Source organism: Bactrocera oleae, chromosome 5 (genome assembly GCF_042242935.1).
Source record: "Bactrocera oleae isolate idBacOlea1 chromosome 5, idBacOlea1, whole genome shotgun sequence".
Taxonomy (NCBI): domain Eukaryota; kingdom Metazoa; phylum Arthropoda; class Insecta; order Diptera; family Tephritidae; genus Bactrocera; species Bactrocera oleae.
The window spans coordinates 71,597,360-71,614,988 of NC_091539.1; the positions used below are offsets into that span (position 1 = coordinate 71,597,360).

Consider the following 17,629-nt stretch of genomic DNA (forward strand, 5'->3'; position numbering starts at 1 on the left):
CGTTTTTGAACGCACTTGACGGAAAAGTCTCTGCAAAGTTACGAAAATTGCATGTATAAATATTTAGTAAGGCCGTGTGAAGCTTGGCTTGGGTTGATAATTGTTATCTTGATTTTGAGCGGCCAGTTCTATAGATTTATGCTATAGCGGTCCCAACTGAACAATTTATTCGGAGATTGTAACGTTGTTTTGGACAATAATCTAGTATACCAAATCGGGAAAATAATTTGTCAAATAAAAATTTTTTCCATGCAAGGACTTTATTTCAATCGATCTGTTTGTATGAGAACTCTATCCTATAATGAGAAAAGGACATAACCAAAATTTCACATCGATATCTCAAAAACGCGCGAATTTTCAAACAGACCGACAGAGTGACAAACGAAATTACGGACATGCCTAATGTAACTCAATTCGTCATGATAAATATATATAAATATTAGTGTGGAGCGAAAAAAAGAGCCTGAGGGTACAATTTGTAGATTAAAAACCGTCACAATTGGTAATTTTTATATAAATGTAAAGAGTTGAAACCAAAAATAATTTTTTTTTGTCCAAAAAAAATTCTAACTCGCAATTTACTTTAAAACCGCCTCTAGATGTTAAAAATTTTATTTTTTATGGTAAATTTATTATACCCTGTTCAAGGTATAACAATAATATTTATATATTTTGGTATTTCTCACATTCTATAGAATACAAGCAAGTCTTATGTAAACTGAGCGTAGATTTCATGTTTCACCCATTGAAAATTCAGTGCTGAGATCACAGAAAGTGCTAATCGCCCCAATTACAATTCAAATTTCATCACTGTGACTGAGTCACGCAACAATAAACACATTGAGTACACAAATTAGATGCACATATTAACAATAAGCGCAACTTAAGGTTTTATATTGGCAATGAAATATGCAAACACTGTGTGAACGTTGGCCCACAATCGCAGCAATTGACTAGATGAGGCATAGCCGTGGTTTTGAACTTCCTTCATAAGGATACATTCAGCTATTCCGACATCTTGCCAAGTTCAGCAATTGACTAACACCATTCTTTTTCAACTTGCTAATATCTCTTTTTAATTCCACACTAATACCAGCTGCCTTTCCACCAGCCACAACGAGAAGGTAACACTAACTGACTTGCCACTCGGATCATAAACGCAAAGGTCTGGTCACTGCTGTCGATCACCATCAAAATTTGCTAAATAATCTCGGTGTGCTAGCATGTGTATGTGTGTGTGTAGGAATGGGTATGTGTGGAGTATATAAGTAAACCGTTTGATTAGCGCCTACTTTGGAAATATACTCACAACTTCACACTCACACACACACGCAATATTCATTTTCACTTCTTCTTTTGTACTGGTTGTTGTTGTTGTTTTTTTTTTTACTTTGTAAGTGGACTTCATAACAAGTTCTACCAAATTACCAGATTGTTATGTGTTTTGGTTTACATAACAAATTATCACACTTAACGAAAATATTGAAAAAAGTAATACACACATAAGTATGTGCGTGTATGTGTGTGTGGGTCGCACATAATAGGTGATAAAAGTGGTGGCTGCAAAGCTGGTCGGTAGCCAAGCTTCACAGTGACTTATCAGTCTGCCACTTGTCAAAGGCGTTAGCCAGTAGCAGCCGAAGTGCTATGGATCAGGAGCAGAAGAACAGAGAACGCTCTTTCAATGTAATTCGGCTTACCTATATTATATTGCTACACTTATACACATGTATGTGTATATATATTTACATATGTATGTGTTTGTTTGACTTTTCCATTTGGCTATAAATAAATTCATTTTATCAATTAGGTGTGAAATGACCCAATCTCAGTTAGCTACTGAAACGCATGATTGTTGAAACGTCATTTGTTTGTTTGTGTGTGTGTGCTTTTTGGTACGAGCATGGCATATTCCCAATAAACCTGCGCCATTGGTACGTACAATTATGTAATTTGATGTTATTTTCTAAAAAATTCTCTTGTCACGCTGTTTGTTGGCAAACTGCTCCGAATGGCTGGCCAGATTTTGTTGAAAATTGATGTGGTTATTGGGTAGGTCTTAGAATCGGCCACATCTAATTTTATACCCCTTAATGTCTAGGGTGGTCCAATTTAAATTTTGTTAACAGTTTTTTTAACCAATTTTTGTGTTTTAATTTTTTTATGATTCACCATTGTAAAATACATACAATTTTAAATTTTCACCCTTATACGATCAACCCCGATTTTTAATCGTGACTTTTATATTATTCTGTCACACCACATACAATTTATTAAAAAAAATAACATATACTTTATTTTCCTACAGCTCTTCATTCATCTTTCAACATTTTATACCACATTCCGTTAGGCATTTTTAAAACTTTTTCCTGACAAAAGAATAAATTCTAAAAATAACGTATATGTTAAAACATGTATAAAAATAGGTCGTGACTTATTCTTGAAATCAAAGCGTCTTACCTTTAGCACACATTTTCTAATAGTTTTAGGCTCAATAGTATTTATAGTTAGCAACTCAATTCCAAAATCTATCGAAATTGGTTATTTAAGCATAAAGTATGGAAGATTTGGTTTTTAGACAAAAAAAAAGTTGTAATTGTTTAGGATTACATTTTCCCAAAACTATTGTCCGCCAACAATCCTCAATTCCTAAATCTGTCTAAATTGAATTTAAATCGTACTATTCGTGAGATCTTCTTTGACACCAATTTTTTAATACTTTGCTCAGTTGAATTTTATCTCGAGTTGGCAACTCTATTCAAAAATTTTTTTGTAATTTAGAAAAGTTCAGCTATTTTCCCTATAAAACCCGTATTTCATAATTTAGTTAATTAAATTAAGTTTTACGAAAACTATATTTAGGAGTAAATTATAATAATTAATATAGTTATTTAAATTATTGAATATTCCTCCATTCGCTATTATTATTTTATCTAAATTTGGTGACAATTACTGGTCTCTTTACCTTTCAGATATTATGGATTATGGTTTTGCCATTTCTAAGTTTTTAGTTTTTTGCTTGCTGGGTTACCGCCACGCCATGTAAAGTGGCCAGTTGCCACGTTGGTGTTAGTTTTTTTTATATTTGCACCAGAGTTCTACAAAGTTTTTAGTTGAAAAAGTACGGGACTTCCAGCTGTAAATTTTTGCTTTGTTATACATAAAAAATTCCTAATTTCACTTCTGTTAGTCAAGTCAATAACCCTTTTCTCTTTTTTTAGAGATCAGTACACACCACACCCCTCGAGAATATTTACACCACAATATCATTAGAAAAATGTTGTTTTTGCTTTTTTTTTTGTTTCCATTACATTATTTAGTTGTAAAAATATCGAAAGTCTCATATAAGAATTAACTGACTATTTGAAGGATACGCAGTGCAGGTCGAACCACTGAGGCCCTTGTTGTCATATTTTCCATGTGAAAAAATATTTTAGTAAAAATAACAGTAAATTTAAATATAAAGTTGTGATCAAATAATTTTTGATGCTTCTGTGCATAAGTGATATGGAGGAAGTGAAGAACAGAAAGCAGCATGTTGAAAGAGTGGAGAAGATTTTGTTGTTTGTGAGTACTCTTTAGTTAATAGACGAGTAAATTTACATATCTAGATATTTATATGCATAAGCTGGACCACTTACATTTTTCAATTTATTTTTTTGAGATTGTTAGGGATTTTACAACTCAGAACTTAGGTACTTTTCAGCTGTAAGAGTGACCAGAAAAATTTACAAATACAAAATAAACGAGCGTTTCGTCCTTCAAAGGGTCTCAAAAGTGTTTGTACGTATATGCTGATAGTACCTCAGCTTTTTTCCAACGCTTGTATGACTTTTGGGATCTGTAACTTTGTCGCATTTGTAGCAACACTAAATCGTGTTGGCACTTAACTCTGAGATTATTGCAGTAAAAATATGCAGATGCAGTCACATAAACATTTAACGTCAGTCAGTATACTTAAGTGCATACATACACACGCAGATATAAATCCTGCCAAAGTGGTAAGAGACCGTCAGCATGGAAAAGTGCAATAAAATAAACGAAAATGCAAAACTACTAAAGCGGCTTCTACACAAATCTTCCTCATACAAAATTAAAGTGAATGCCTTTACCGGCTCAAGCACGACTTTTTGAATTTGAAATACTGCAATAATCTTTGCGTCCGGCGCACTGGCGGGCGGCAGCTCGAAGGCCTGGCATTTTGCACAGATAAAATGTGTTTTGTGTTGTCAAGTCTTAATAGTGTTAGAATTCTCGCAATAAGTTATTACAGCATATTAGCATGGCAGAAAGCACAAACAATTGCACAGCAACAACAACAGCAGCAATGCTGAGTCAGTGCATATCGCCACCTACACCGCCTCGGACCGAGAACTTTCGCACTGCTGCAAGGTGCTAAAATACAAACTCAGCATATGTGTGTGTGTGTTTGCGTGTAGTGGTGCAGCCGGTGATTTTCAGCAGTTCTCGTTACTCGTTCGGTTGAGTTTCATTTGAATTTACACATAATTTGTATTGCGGAGTTTTGTGCTGAACTTTGAAAAATATACCGTCATATTCGCTCGCAGCCACCGTGCAACGCAAAATATGCAAATTGTTTCGCGGAAAACTTCTAACGGAGGTTTTAATGGTAATAATCATAGTTAATAGCTGCTGCTGCATAGACGCTAAATTTGATGATAAAATGAAATACAACTGCTTTTATTGTTCCGAAATTATCATATTACGATATTCTTCAGTCCACACCAAGCTTTACTCCAATCTACTTGAAATAGTAACTATTTATTTGTAATGTGTTAAAATAAAAGTTTTTTTAATTTATTGTTTTCTAACTGTTGCTCTGTTTCACCTTTCTTTGCTTACCTCTTCTCTTGAAAGCAAGCACATTCCCGTTATTTTTCGTAGCTAAAGTTGCTGTGACAGCGATGTGTATCGAAGCATCTTTGTCACATTGTGAGAAATCAACAACTATTTCATTGCTTTTACCAACATATCAAATGTTGTTTTTCACTTCTATCCAACGAAGCTGAATTCATGAGATGCTAAACATTTGAAATGTGAAAGTTGACAAACATTGCTGCTCTCACACGCGGAGAAGCACACCCATACATATGTAAGAAATTCCAATCAAGGTATTCGCTCATAAGCGCTTGAGTGATGCATCTGGTGATAATTTATGTGGCATATCTTTAGGCGCAACTTATTAAGTTATTCAAATTCGCCTTTTTCGCAAATTTTTTGGCAATTATTTTTAGTCAAGCTAATTTAACGTTTCAAATAAATTTTGGACGTAGCGGAATTTCATTATAATGATCACAATTCATTTCAAATTAATATATTTTTATTATAAGTGCTTTTTTTTTTGTGACCTAAGATTTGCAAAATAGTAATGAGTGCTTAACTTCATTAAATAATTGCAATGTTAGCACATATTTTCCATAATAATACAATGTTATCAATTTTGTTTCTCCATTACATAAATAAAGTAAATTGTTTATTTTAGTATTGCGAAAAACGTTACAGTAAAAATTATTGGTGATCCTCTTTTCTGCTTGTTCGTGGCTATCGCTTTTTGACCCAACAAAAAAATTAGTCCGAAAAAAGTCAATAAGATACTTACCTTACTCAAAGTTTGTTTTTCCTTTCGCGGAAGCTTTGCATTTTATTTTTTGTTTTGTAGACCTTTACATTAACCCAGTTTGCATGAATGCACACCTGATTGTCGAGCCGTGGGCCGATGCTCAACAGAATGATGTCATCTGTCTGTTTTACCATTCAAAGAGACGCGTCTGCTCGTGCACATACTTATCCTTTCAAATATTCACTTGTTGTAGAGCGTCTGGGGAGTAAATCGTCAATGTCCTTTCAATATAAATGTATATATTTATTTACTTGTGCATGCAAATGTGCACTTGATACTCAAGGCTTTGTCATTGTGTCAAGAATTTGGGTTATAAAGTCGGTGGAGACCACCAAGAAGTTGAATTTTTAAACAGAATGAAATATGCTAAGACGCCCACTTAAATTTGATGAAGTTTTCTTCCATTTCGTGCAGTCGTGCGGAAGAATTTCTTATTGCAACACAGACGGAAAGTTACTTAGTGGAATTGCGGGAGGAAAAACTTAAGGAACCATACAAATGATAAACATGAATATATTAATACATCTTGACATTGCTTGGGAAGCAGAATAAGGCGCATAGTACACCTATACTTAATATACTTGTATATATGCATAGGTAAATATTTGTAGAATATTTTATGATTTTTTAAATTTTCAAAAATTTTAGCAAATCTTGTGTTCTCTTTACCTCAATTACACTTAACTGATATTAACACAGCGAATCAATCCAATAATTTCCATAATTCACATTTCAAGGCTTAATGACATTCTCCATTATAGGCATTCGAAAGCAAACCAAATTTAGCTCTTCAGCTGTATAAATTTCCTACAAAGCTGTCTACATACCAATATGCTTAGTCAACATTCAATAGTTTTTGAACTGAATTCGACGACCATTGCATACTCTTAAGCAGCATACAACTTTTTTGAGTGCTCTAACTTTCAACAATCAATAGCATGTGAATCGAACAGCCACCACTTGGGTGTGTGTGTGGCGAGCATTATGTTATCTAGTTGACAGTGAATAGTTTGCACTCACCTCGAAAGCGAAAGCAAGCTCAGAGCAATCACTTAGCAGTCAGCAGTCTCTCACTTTTTCACTCGCCCAAGCTCTTACACTTTGCCGTTTCAATGAGAAGCCCTTCAAAAGTATTTTTCTTTACAAATTCGGTTAGTGGCACAAGTGGCAAAAGTCTAATCATACATTCTTATGCTTTTTACATTGATTTATCATGTTTACAGATACTACTTGGAATAAAGTAGGCCTCCATCGTTTCAAATTTAAGAATAGAAGATTGATGATTTTAGTAGTGGAATTATGTCTCTTCTGTCCTCTACATTTTTCGTAGTATAGCTCTGCACCTACTAAGCTGACTTCAGATATCTTCGTTTCCACAGCATAAAATTTGATTTTCTGATCAGATCGGTGAGCAGAAAATATTTCTCAAGTCTCCAAGCTCACATATCCATAATATATACACACATCAATATATTTATGTTGCTTTAGTAAGGTTCAATGCATTCAGGAATATTCTTAACTATAATAAACAACACGTGGCCAATTAACAACTTCAGGCCGACCTTTGCTCCGTACCACAGTTCCACTCTGTTCATATATAAATGGAGTGTGGTTATTTCCCTAGTGCTAACACTCTTAGACCCAGCCGACACTTGTCTACAAGGATGGGCTATCACTGTCGCTTGATATTCTACACATTTCAGTCGGTGGAAATAAAAACAAATAACGGTGCTTTTGTTTTCGCCAACAATGATTGATGATTGCGTAATGTCCACCGAGTCTGCGAGTCTCTCAGCCACCCTCCCTGCGTCATATTTGCATTTCCCAGTCTAGTGGAGCACTCGTCGTCTACTTTTTATTGTTTATTTATTTCTATCTTATTTCTCATTTTCTTATTGCGTTCTCGATGTTCATCTCGTTGAATGCTTTGTGTAATTGAGACTCGAATGAATTTTGAATTTTAATTAACTCAAAATTTTCGAATGTTTCGTTTTGCGTGTTTTCAATTGGACACGACGGGAATTGCAACTCATTCCATTCCGTCAAATGTCAGCGGTAATTTGGGGCGCCCAGCTTGCAGCATACCAGCAGGCGCATAATTCGACTGTGGAGCAATCTGCGGGAGTGGAAATCCGGCATACAGGTTTAATTACAATTACAAGCGATTGAGACTTCCCGACTTCCCTGCGAACACAACAATTACACAAGTCAACATAAAAACGTAACAAAAGTTAACTTAAACCGCGGCTCCGCAGACTTCTGAGTATGTTTGTTTGTTTATATGTATAATTCGCCACCGACACTAATTATTTGCGTTTTTATTGTTTTTTTTCTTTGTTTTTGTTTCTGCTGTGTCTGAGTGGAAAGCTTTGCGCGAACTGTTTTCTGTGAAGTTTTTGTTTTTTCAGTTTTCAGGCAGGTTTTGATTTCATTGTAGCTTTCTCCGTTCTCCGTTCTCCATTCACCGTTATTCGTTTTTCGTTTTTCATTTTTTAAAATTCTTTACATTCTTACTTTATACCGCTGGCTGAGCAACGCGCTTGGTTGCGCAAAGCGAGTGTAGTGGTGTAGATATAGACATATGCGTGTGTGCGTGTGTGTGTAGGCAGGCACTCTTACCCGGAAAGCAACGTAAATGCGCAAGGAAGTGGTAAAAGCTGGCGGATAAATAAAAGTTTGAAACTCTTTTTGTATTTTTTTTTTGTTTTATTTTGTTTTTGCAAAATGTGGAAAGTGACTAAATGAACGAATGTTAAGGCGGTCGAAACTAAAGTTAAGCCCGGCAGCGCATGAACAGCGCGCCATGTAAGTATGTGTGTGAATTTTCGCGCGCCTGAAAGCTTACAACTGTTTACTAGCGCTATTCTCGGTTTCGCCTTCCGCCGAGTGTTTGACTTGGCAAGAGATACAGTTACATTAAAAGCATATAAACGAGAAGTTTTATGATTGTGTACGGCGACAGCGCGCTGAACGAGTCGTGAAATTCATTTAAAGCTAACGGTATATACATATAAAAATAGTTGTACGTTGTTGTTGCTTTAAAAGGGAAGGTTTGTAATTTATATGAGTGCAAGGTGTATTTATTGTAGTAGAGTAACAGTAAATGTGTAAAAAAATAAATTTTACAGGTAGTTTTGAGGTTAATGTAACATATAATCATTAAAAAAAGTAAAATGAGAGTTTTAATATTTGTGGCTTCCAATGCAATAGCCTGTGGTATAGAACCGAAATCCAAGATGACCACGATGTGGGTTTTTCTACTAAGCAAGTCGCAATATAATTCTCAACTCGATTCAAAAATATTTAACAACAGCTATAATAAATATCTCATAGTCCCAAGAAAACGTTTACATTTTATCTATAGAAATTTATAAGTTCAAAAAGTTGAGTCAAAAAGTTGAGTTAAAAATAATATATTTTAAGCCCTGAAAATGTTACTCGAATACAAAACGGTTTATAGCATGGAACTAAAACAGAAAAATATCGGATCCAAAAATAATTAAAAAAAATTTTTTATAAAAAAAGAAACCGCAGTTTAATTTTTAAAACTTCAAATGGTTTCATTTATGGAACTTAAAAAATGCATATACATTTTTATTGTTACTAAAAAATAAACACCGTGACTATGCATTACATCATTATTACGTTTATCGTAATACTGATTCATTTACTCGCTTATTCAAAACAGATTTCTGCACATATTTACTATGTATGTACATACATGTATTTTTTGTTTTTGATTTTAAATATTTGCTTTTCATCTTCGCAATCGCATCGAATTATTAAATAATAAATTTGAACATGAATTGTTAATCAATTGTCAATATGTGCTTTTGAACTCTTCAAGGTTCAATAACTCTAAAGGCGCAAGAAGATTACACTAAAAATAGCAGCAATAGGAATAATAGAAGTAATATTTCAGCTGAATTTTCCGACATTTTTGAATATGCAAAGTCAGTTGATAAATCAAGGCAATACATCCAACTATAAAAGTAATAAATCCTTCGAAATGTGTGCTTATGTGTGTGTCTGTTTATTTGCTTGCATAGATATACATATATACTCGTCTGAGTGAGTGTGTTCGCTTCAATATTTACACATCACACACAAAATATGAAAGTAACTTGTAGGTCCACCGGCCAACTAACAGCAAATCATCGGAAATTGTACACATCCGTAACACACTCTCCCACATACACACATGCATGCATACACAAAATTATATGCCAAGGTAAAAAATGTAAAAATAATCGAAATGAATATGAATGTGTGTGTGTGTATGCAAATAAAGATTTATTCATTTATAATATTATCTGTGTTCGATTTTGCCTTCACAAATAATTTTCGGTTGTCGATTTTCATAGTAAATCCTTTCTATTGTAAAGTTTACATTTTAAAAATGTCGTAATTATTTTTAAAAATTGTACTTTTAAATCTATTGTGACATCTGTTATTTACGAAAAACAAATAATTTGTCAATTAAATCGAGAAACCCGTTTGAAGGGCAATACAGTTACTCTTATTATGGAATAGTACCAACTGGACTTGGCCAAAATTTCAAAGTAAAGGTAATATTTAGTCTTTTGTTCAGAGTTGCGAATTTTTTAATTCAAAAATTTGGGATTTAAAATTAAAATAAATTAAAATTTAATTTTTAACTCAGTGCATTATTTGCAAGCCTGCTTTTGTTTAATGTAATTTCAAAGGAAAAAGAAATTTTATAAATTTTAATTACAGCGCATTGAGTATAGTTTGTATAACATTAAGCAATTATATACTTCTTTATAGAAAATATTTACAACAACAAAAGTAGTAGCTCAGAATTGAATCTTACATTAAAGTATTTGCTTTTTTGAAAATAAACTATAAAATATTGCATCATATTTGGTATATATTCGACTCGGACTGAGAAAAAACAACTTTTTTACGTATTTTAGTACAAACTCGGTGTAAATTTTTTTTTCATTGCCAAAATCGCCAGGCAAACTTTTCAGCGTAGTAAACAAACATCTGCCAAACGCACACTAATTGATCAGATGGAAGAGGCTTTTGATCCCTACAATATTATAATGTATGGCAATTTGCTATATGTTTTATATATTGAATGATGTGTATTTTTATTTATTATCTATGTAATTGAGTTTAACTGAATGAAATGTAATTTTATTTGAACCCCGTTGAGGTGGCCACTTAAACTAAACGTGTGAAATTTTCAGCGAACATTTCCGTGCGTCGCAAAAATTTAATTAAATTGAAATGTATGAGTATTTAAATGAAAATGGAAAGTGAAATTTTTAAATTAGGTATAAGTGTTCTTTTAAGCGCCATACATTGTTTCACTTGCACAAGGCCAATGACCATTTGAAGTTGTCAAAAAAAAAAGAAACAAAACATTTAAGAAAAATACATTTTTATAAATTACGCTCAATTAAAAGTTCTCTTTTTCTTCCCTCTCTTCTACGTTCGATTTTTTTTTCTCTCAAAAACTTACAGCATTTACTTTAACTTCGTGTTTCTCACAGCTGTCGCATTTTCGTTTTGCTGTTGTGTACAAATGACGTGAAGACAATCAAACCAAAGGCAACAAATCGCGCGTTAAACAAGGCAACAACGGTAAAAACAACGATTTAGCTCTAAATATACCCAAAAGACGCCGGAATCACCGTATAGCAACAAAAAGCAATACAATAACAACAACAATAATGGTGCTGGCCAAGTGTTTGCCGGTATTGAAATCACCAATGACTTCAAAGGAGAGCTGCCGAAAGGAAAGTAATCGAAGTGCAAATCCACAGTGAGTCGTTACAACGAAAATGGGATTTGAAGACGCCAGAGAGGCAGCTGTTAATTTCGCTCAGCAAAAGCAAAATGAAATTCTTAGTACATGTGTTGCCTATTTAATTGCCGCTTCTCGTTGGTCATTGTCGGTAATTTGTACGCTGCATCGGTTCGAGCGCCGAGTCTTTAGCAAAATCGAAGCTAATGAACCGTTACTTACATACTGTAAATCAAGGGAAACTGTAGCTGTCAGCGTTAATAACGGTAATCAAAGCGATATCAACAGCGATAACAACAACAACACAAGCTGTAACTGCAATAACAACAGAGTGGCTAATTACAAGATGCGCTTACAGCAACAACAACAAGAAGAACAACAAAAGCAATATCGTCGAAGAGCCAAAAAAAGCAGAAACCAAAAATTTACATTAAGGCCACGTAGTGCCCATCAACATCCGCCCAAAAAACATAAATACCAACTAGTCTTGAATAACAGTTAAAGTGTTGTTATTGACAGCTCAAAGTAGCCAACAGTGAAAAAATATCAGAAACGATACAGTAATTTACCGAAATAAATAAAGATAAGACAACCAAGTAAAGAAGGCACAGGAGGGCGGATAACAAGCCAAGCGGGCACTTAAAGAGAGCCTGCAATTAAACAAGCCAAAAATTAAGACACGAATAGCATAGCGAAGGGAATCCAGCAACAGCAAGGCGTATTTAACACTTGTGCAGAAGAAATTACGGCAAAATGCAGCGTCTGCGTACGACTTTCACGCGCTCGCGCACCCCCACTGGCGCCGAGATGAAGACCCAAAACAGTCTCGAGGTGCCGAAACAGGTGCGAAGGCCTTGTGAATGATAATTGTAGAATTTTTTACTTTTCTTAAAATTCTTGTACTTGATTTTGTTGCTGTTGTTGCTTTATTGTTATGTCCTTACACCCCAAAGTTGCGTGAGCGAGCATGCCGCCTTTAAATATTAAAGCTTTTTATATAGCGTTTATATATATAGTCTTAAGCGCAACACGCAGCTGAGCCTACATTTTTAAAGTTATTGTTTTTGTAATTGTACGGTTGTATAAGTGGTTTGCATGCAACCTCGTCGTAAATTAAAGCAAATTGTAAGTGTGCAACAGCACACTTATTTTGTTGATTTTTTGTTATTAGCACAATATTTCTTCATGTTGCATGGCAATCTTTAAAAACCAACACTAAATAATGAAAATATAATTTAAATTGTTCCATTTGAATGGATTCTTATAAATTTTATACTGTACACAAATTCATCAACATTAAGTCACTGTTAAATACCGGCTTCATCATCTCTCAACACCTTAAAGCATGCTGATATCTAAATTTTTCCGGCAGCGAGACTCGAATATCCACCACCAACTTCATTAATATCCACCACCAATAGTTAAAAAGTTTCATATTTTTTCATAGATATGCGAATGACAAAAATTGTACGGTACAGAGTGGATAGCCAGGGTATATTAAGATTCCTTCCAAGTGCCTTTTCTTAGGTTAAAAAGGATTTATAATAAATTAGCTAAACTAACTTCAATTTAGATGGATTCATACCACCAGGTCAAAAGCATGAGTTCAACCTCGTTCTTTTTTATTAACATTTTCCCCAACTTTAAGGCATGATCCGTGTATCCGCACACGATGACTATATGGAAAATAATTCGCAAGTACATAAAAAGCTGCAAGCACGAATATGAACAAAATAACGGTAAATCACACAGTAAATGTGAAAAACATAACAAAAATTATAACAACTGTTATGAAAATACATGTATGTGTATACGTGTGAATTCCATTGGCTGGTGTATTTGCCATTTGATCGGGTGACATGCCACATTGTACACCACTCCACACATATACACACGGGCACGCGATTGGAATGACACGTGTTGCATGTAAATCTCATTTATAAATACATATTTGCATACTTTTAGGCGTAATATGTGTGAAAATTGGCGGATATTCGTGCAAAAGTGAAACAAGTAACGAATATAATCAAAACCAAAAAGTAGCACGATGCCAACCAGCCGACCAGTAGGGTGGCAGCAAAAACAATACCGTTAACGGACTGCTGTCGTAATAATCATAAATTTCACATGTAAATCCCTTTTGACATATGATCAGCATATTTGCGCAAAAGCACCTGCCAGCACACAAACACAGCGACTACACACAACTACAAATGCTTTTATGTACAATAAATAATATTTGTGTGGTTGTTATAGCCCCTGGACAGTTATTTGCGACGGTACTGCAAAACTAAAGACAATAAAAACGATGCTTGTCACTCATTTTGCACACCTTTCAGTGTTAATCCGCTTAAACCGACGTCTACACCCCCGAGTACACACACACACACGCATGCGGCTACATATTGTTTATTTGTTATTTAAAATATTTATTTTTATTTGGTTAAGGGAAATGGGTTGCTCTGCTGAGAATGTTGTTTCTGTCTGTTTGTTCTTTTAACAGTAATTGAAAGATATTAAGTTTCCAGATTATGAATTGTAGAACTATTAAAAAAATATAAAATTCAAAAAAAATATATAACTAAAAAGTAATATTAATATAATAAAAACCTTTGAATTGATTTAACATAGTCCATACCAACCATTCCAAGTTGCATGGTATTTAGTTCGCCCGCTCTTTGTGAGTGCATATCCCTGTTATAATTGGCAGCAAGGACCGTTGACCACTTCCGTTCCAGTTGCCAGCCATGCATGTTGTTTTTTAACATGTTCTTTACACACATCACACGCTCATATCTAATTGCATGTCCACACACCGCATGCACCACACCCCTCATCAACCAGCCTGCATATCCGTTCTAAATTTCAAAATGTGTTTAAAATTCTATTGTTTAGCTTTATTTCTATTTTAAGCGTAGCACGCAGCTGAGCTTACATTTTTATAGTTATTGTTTTTGTAATTGTACGGTTGTATAAGTGTTTGCATGCAACCTCGTCGTAAATTAAAGCAAATTATAAGTGTGCAACAGCAGCACCGTACGGCACTTAATAACCTCAACATGTTCTCTTCCACTTTTCTCAATCCCTCCGCGCGTTTGTTTTGTGAATAATGTGAATGGTAATTATTCGCGCCTCTGGCCCGCCAACAGGTGCGTTCCGCTTCGTTTGATGAAATGCAATTAGAGGCGCAACGCGTTTCGTCTCACCTGCTCAAGCAGCAGTCATCGTCATCGACGGATGAACGTTCGCTGGACACGGGTCTGCTGCAGGTGCCGCAAGCCCCGCACACGCAACGCTCACATTCCTTCGACTCGGCGGCGGCGTCCGCGGGCAGCGATGACTCAGGCACATTCTTGGAAGTGCCACGACGTAGCAAGGCTCGTCGGAGTTCGTCAACGAAAACGCCACCACCTTGCGTGCACTGTATGTACTTGGAGGAGTATTTGAAGCAGCAGAAGTCTGAACAGCGTTACATGGCGGGCGATCGGCGCGAATCGATAACACTGTCATACGGTTACAGCAGTTCTGACGACGATACAGACATAGATGGTGTAAGTGTCACGGCGGACGATGAGGTGGTGGAGGAGGAAGAGGACGATGAGGAGGATGCCGCTACTGGCGATGGCACCGAAACTGGTGGTGGCTCATATGAATACGATGATGCGGCACTAGAGATGGACATCAGACTGGGTGGCTTGAGTACGGGCAGCAGCATTGAGGAGTCACGTGCACGTCTGCCACGTCAAATGCGTCGACATACCATCGGCAGCTCGGTGACCACATCGGAAGATGAAGGACTGGAAGAATCCGAACATGATTCGCCGCACTTTGGTAATACGTTGCTGCCACCTTTGTCGACGACACCTTGCGGCATCACATTTACACTTTCGCCCACAAACGGTGATTGCCCGCCCTTTCCATATGCTCTCCCCATCGATCCCGGTTCGCCACCGCCTTCACCATCCATTTCGCTGTCCGTGTGCGACAGTCCAATGATGGAGTTGCCACCACCACCTCCCATCTCACCACTGGAACTGTTGCCTCATTCGCCCATCTTTGATTTGCCATTGCCGCCACCACCCGGTTTTAGCAGCCGGTTGAGCGCAGCGGATGCAGATGACGCTGCAGCAGTGCCGCCCTCACCGACCGCCATGCGTCCACGTCGGCGCTCCATCTCACGACAAGAAGCGATTTTCGTGGAGCCAACAGGTAATTCACTGGAGAACGTGTCACAGGGTGAGGATATCAAGTCGTCCGTGGAAGCGGTGGACTCGGTGGATGAGGCGTCCACAGTGGCTACTTGTGGCTCGCCGACTGCAGCTAAACATGCGCTGGTTGTACGTGATATTTATCTAACTGTACCTGATTTGAAGCGCGACCGTGCCGCCTCGGTGGACTCGTGCTTTTCGAAAATGTCGTCGGCTGGTAAAACGGAGGAGCTGCAGCCCAGCGAGGATGGCTGTTTCCTCACCGTGCCGAATATAAATGCGACCCGTTCGCGATCTGTGGACATTGTGCTGCCGACAGACGAGCAGGCACGCTACAAAGCTCTCGCCATGACGGGCGCTTGCCGAGATGGGTATGTAATGCTCTTAATTTCTTGTTTATCTTTCAGTTTTTTGGCTGACAACTTGAAGCGCTTTGTTGTTTATTGCTTTAATATATTTCCTTGCGACTGTACGGTTTCGACTAAATTGAATTAGAAATCTATATTAGAAGAGCATTGTTCGAAAGATATTTAAATCATATTGATACAAATATATGTATAATATTAAGCTTTGAAAATATCAAGCTTCTGAAAAAAAATACTAGTTTTAGTCCGACTATTAAACCTATCCTCAGAAGCGATCATAAGTAAAAGTAGAAGTGTATAATTATGCTATGTAGGGCAATGTCGATTGTGAGATAAATGATGGCTGAGAGAGTACAACTTTATTTTTTGAAACTTTTTCGGATTAGTCAGTGCAACTAAACATTCGTGTTATGTAAATGGGGTACTTTAAATGTTCACTCACACTATTTAAAATTAAGCTAAAATTCCTGCCAAACAGAGCTAGTTTTTGCTTTTTATATATAAAAATGTTAACCCATAAATTTGATAGGTTAGTTTTTTAGCTTTAACTATGAGAAAGAGATTTCCATAAATTTCACTTACACTCGTTTACCCAAAACACCTTCATTTTGTAATATATTTAAACTGACCCTACTTGATCCTTTTTATCGCCAAACCACACAAAACTATTGTTTTTTTGTTTTTTTTTTTGTTTTTTGTTTATGGTGACATTTGACACTGAGTGAAAGTTGTTGTGCTGATTTGTAGGCAAGCTTTCCATTTACTTACGCTCCGTTATCAACTGTGAGTTTCTGTGTTTATATTTTTCTTATTTCTGCTTTGTTTTTTGGTTTTGTGGCACAAAGGCCGGATTATGGCATTAGTCCTACAAATCAAGTAGACAGGCTGGTAATGTTTATTTAAGGATTTGCAACATTAGGATTTTACTTTGCACCCACATTATTAGGTCACTTATGACTTTGGTGCGATTATCCAAAATCTAAAATAGTGTCTTTGTGGATGTATTTTGGTATGGAATTAAGAAATAGGAATAAATGTTTAATTACCTCAGACTTTAAACCGGTATATATGTGGCACTATAAATTATCATGAAGATGTAAGGATGTTATAGTTTAAAATTAAAAAAATTATATTGTAATTTGAAAATTTTTTAGTAAAGTAAATTAAGGTAAAAATGAAGACCAAATACCTATAAAGTACGTCTTCTTCGGTACAAAGCCGTACGTAATCTCGAAGATCAAATTGTCAGACTGTTTATACACTGAATTAAAATGTATCTACTTTTTCGCGTTCAAACCTCCTTTCAAACCTGGAAAAGTACACACACTTTATCTACTAACCGTATTCAATTTGATTTTCAATATGACACTGTCTCGACTGATAGGATGTTTCGAATTCTACCGTGTTTAAATTCCAAGTGATTTCGAATTTTAGCAATTTCAGCGACAAGTAGTAAATTAACAACTTCATTATTGATACCCACAACGTCTTAACTACATTTTTGTTCTGTTAACTTTTAAATTTTTTGCTTTGTTTTTACTTTTAGGCGAGTTCAAGGCTATATTTAGGTCGCTTTTTTTCTATGCAATAGTTGATAAAGAAGTGATAATTTTAAGATAAACAATAGACACACATAACT

General features: G+C 35.8%; 1 protein-coding gene across 4 annotated transcripts in view; it reads left to right on the forward strand.

Annotated features, from left to right (window-relative positions):
• Positions 1–17,629, forward strand: part of rdgA (retinal degeneration A) — a 163,887-nt gene that overhangs the window by 100,447 nt on the left and 45,811 nt on the right. For all 4 annotated transcript variants that reach the window (XM_070110418.1, XM_014247032.3, XM_036365377.2 and 1 more), the window contains exons 3-4: positions 11,135–12,260; positions 14,567–15,996. In XM_070110418.1, the coding sequence (XP_069966519.1) occupies positions 12,171–12,260; positions 14,567–15,996 (1,520 nt within the window). In that variant the 5' untranslated portion in view covers positions 11,135–12,170. The remainder of the gene's footprint in view (positions 1–11,134; positions 12,261–14,566; positions 15,997–17,629) is intronic.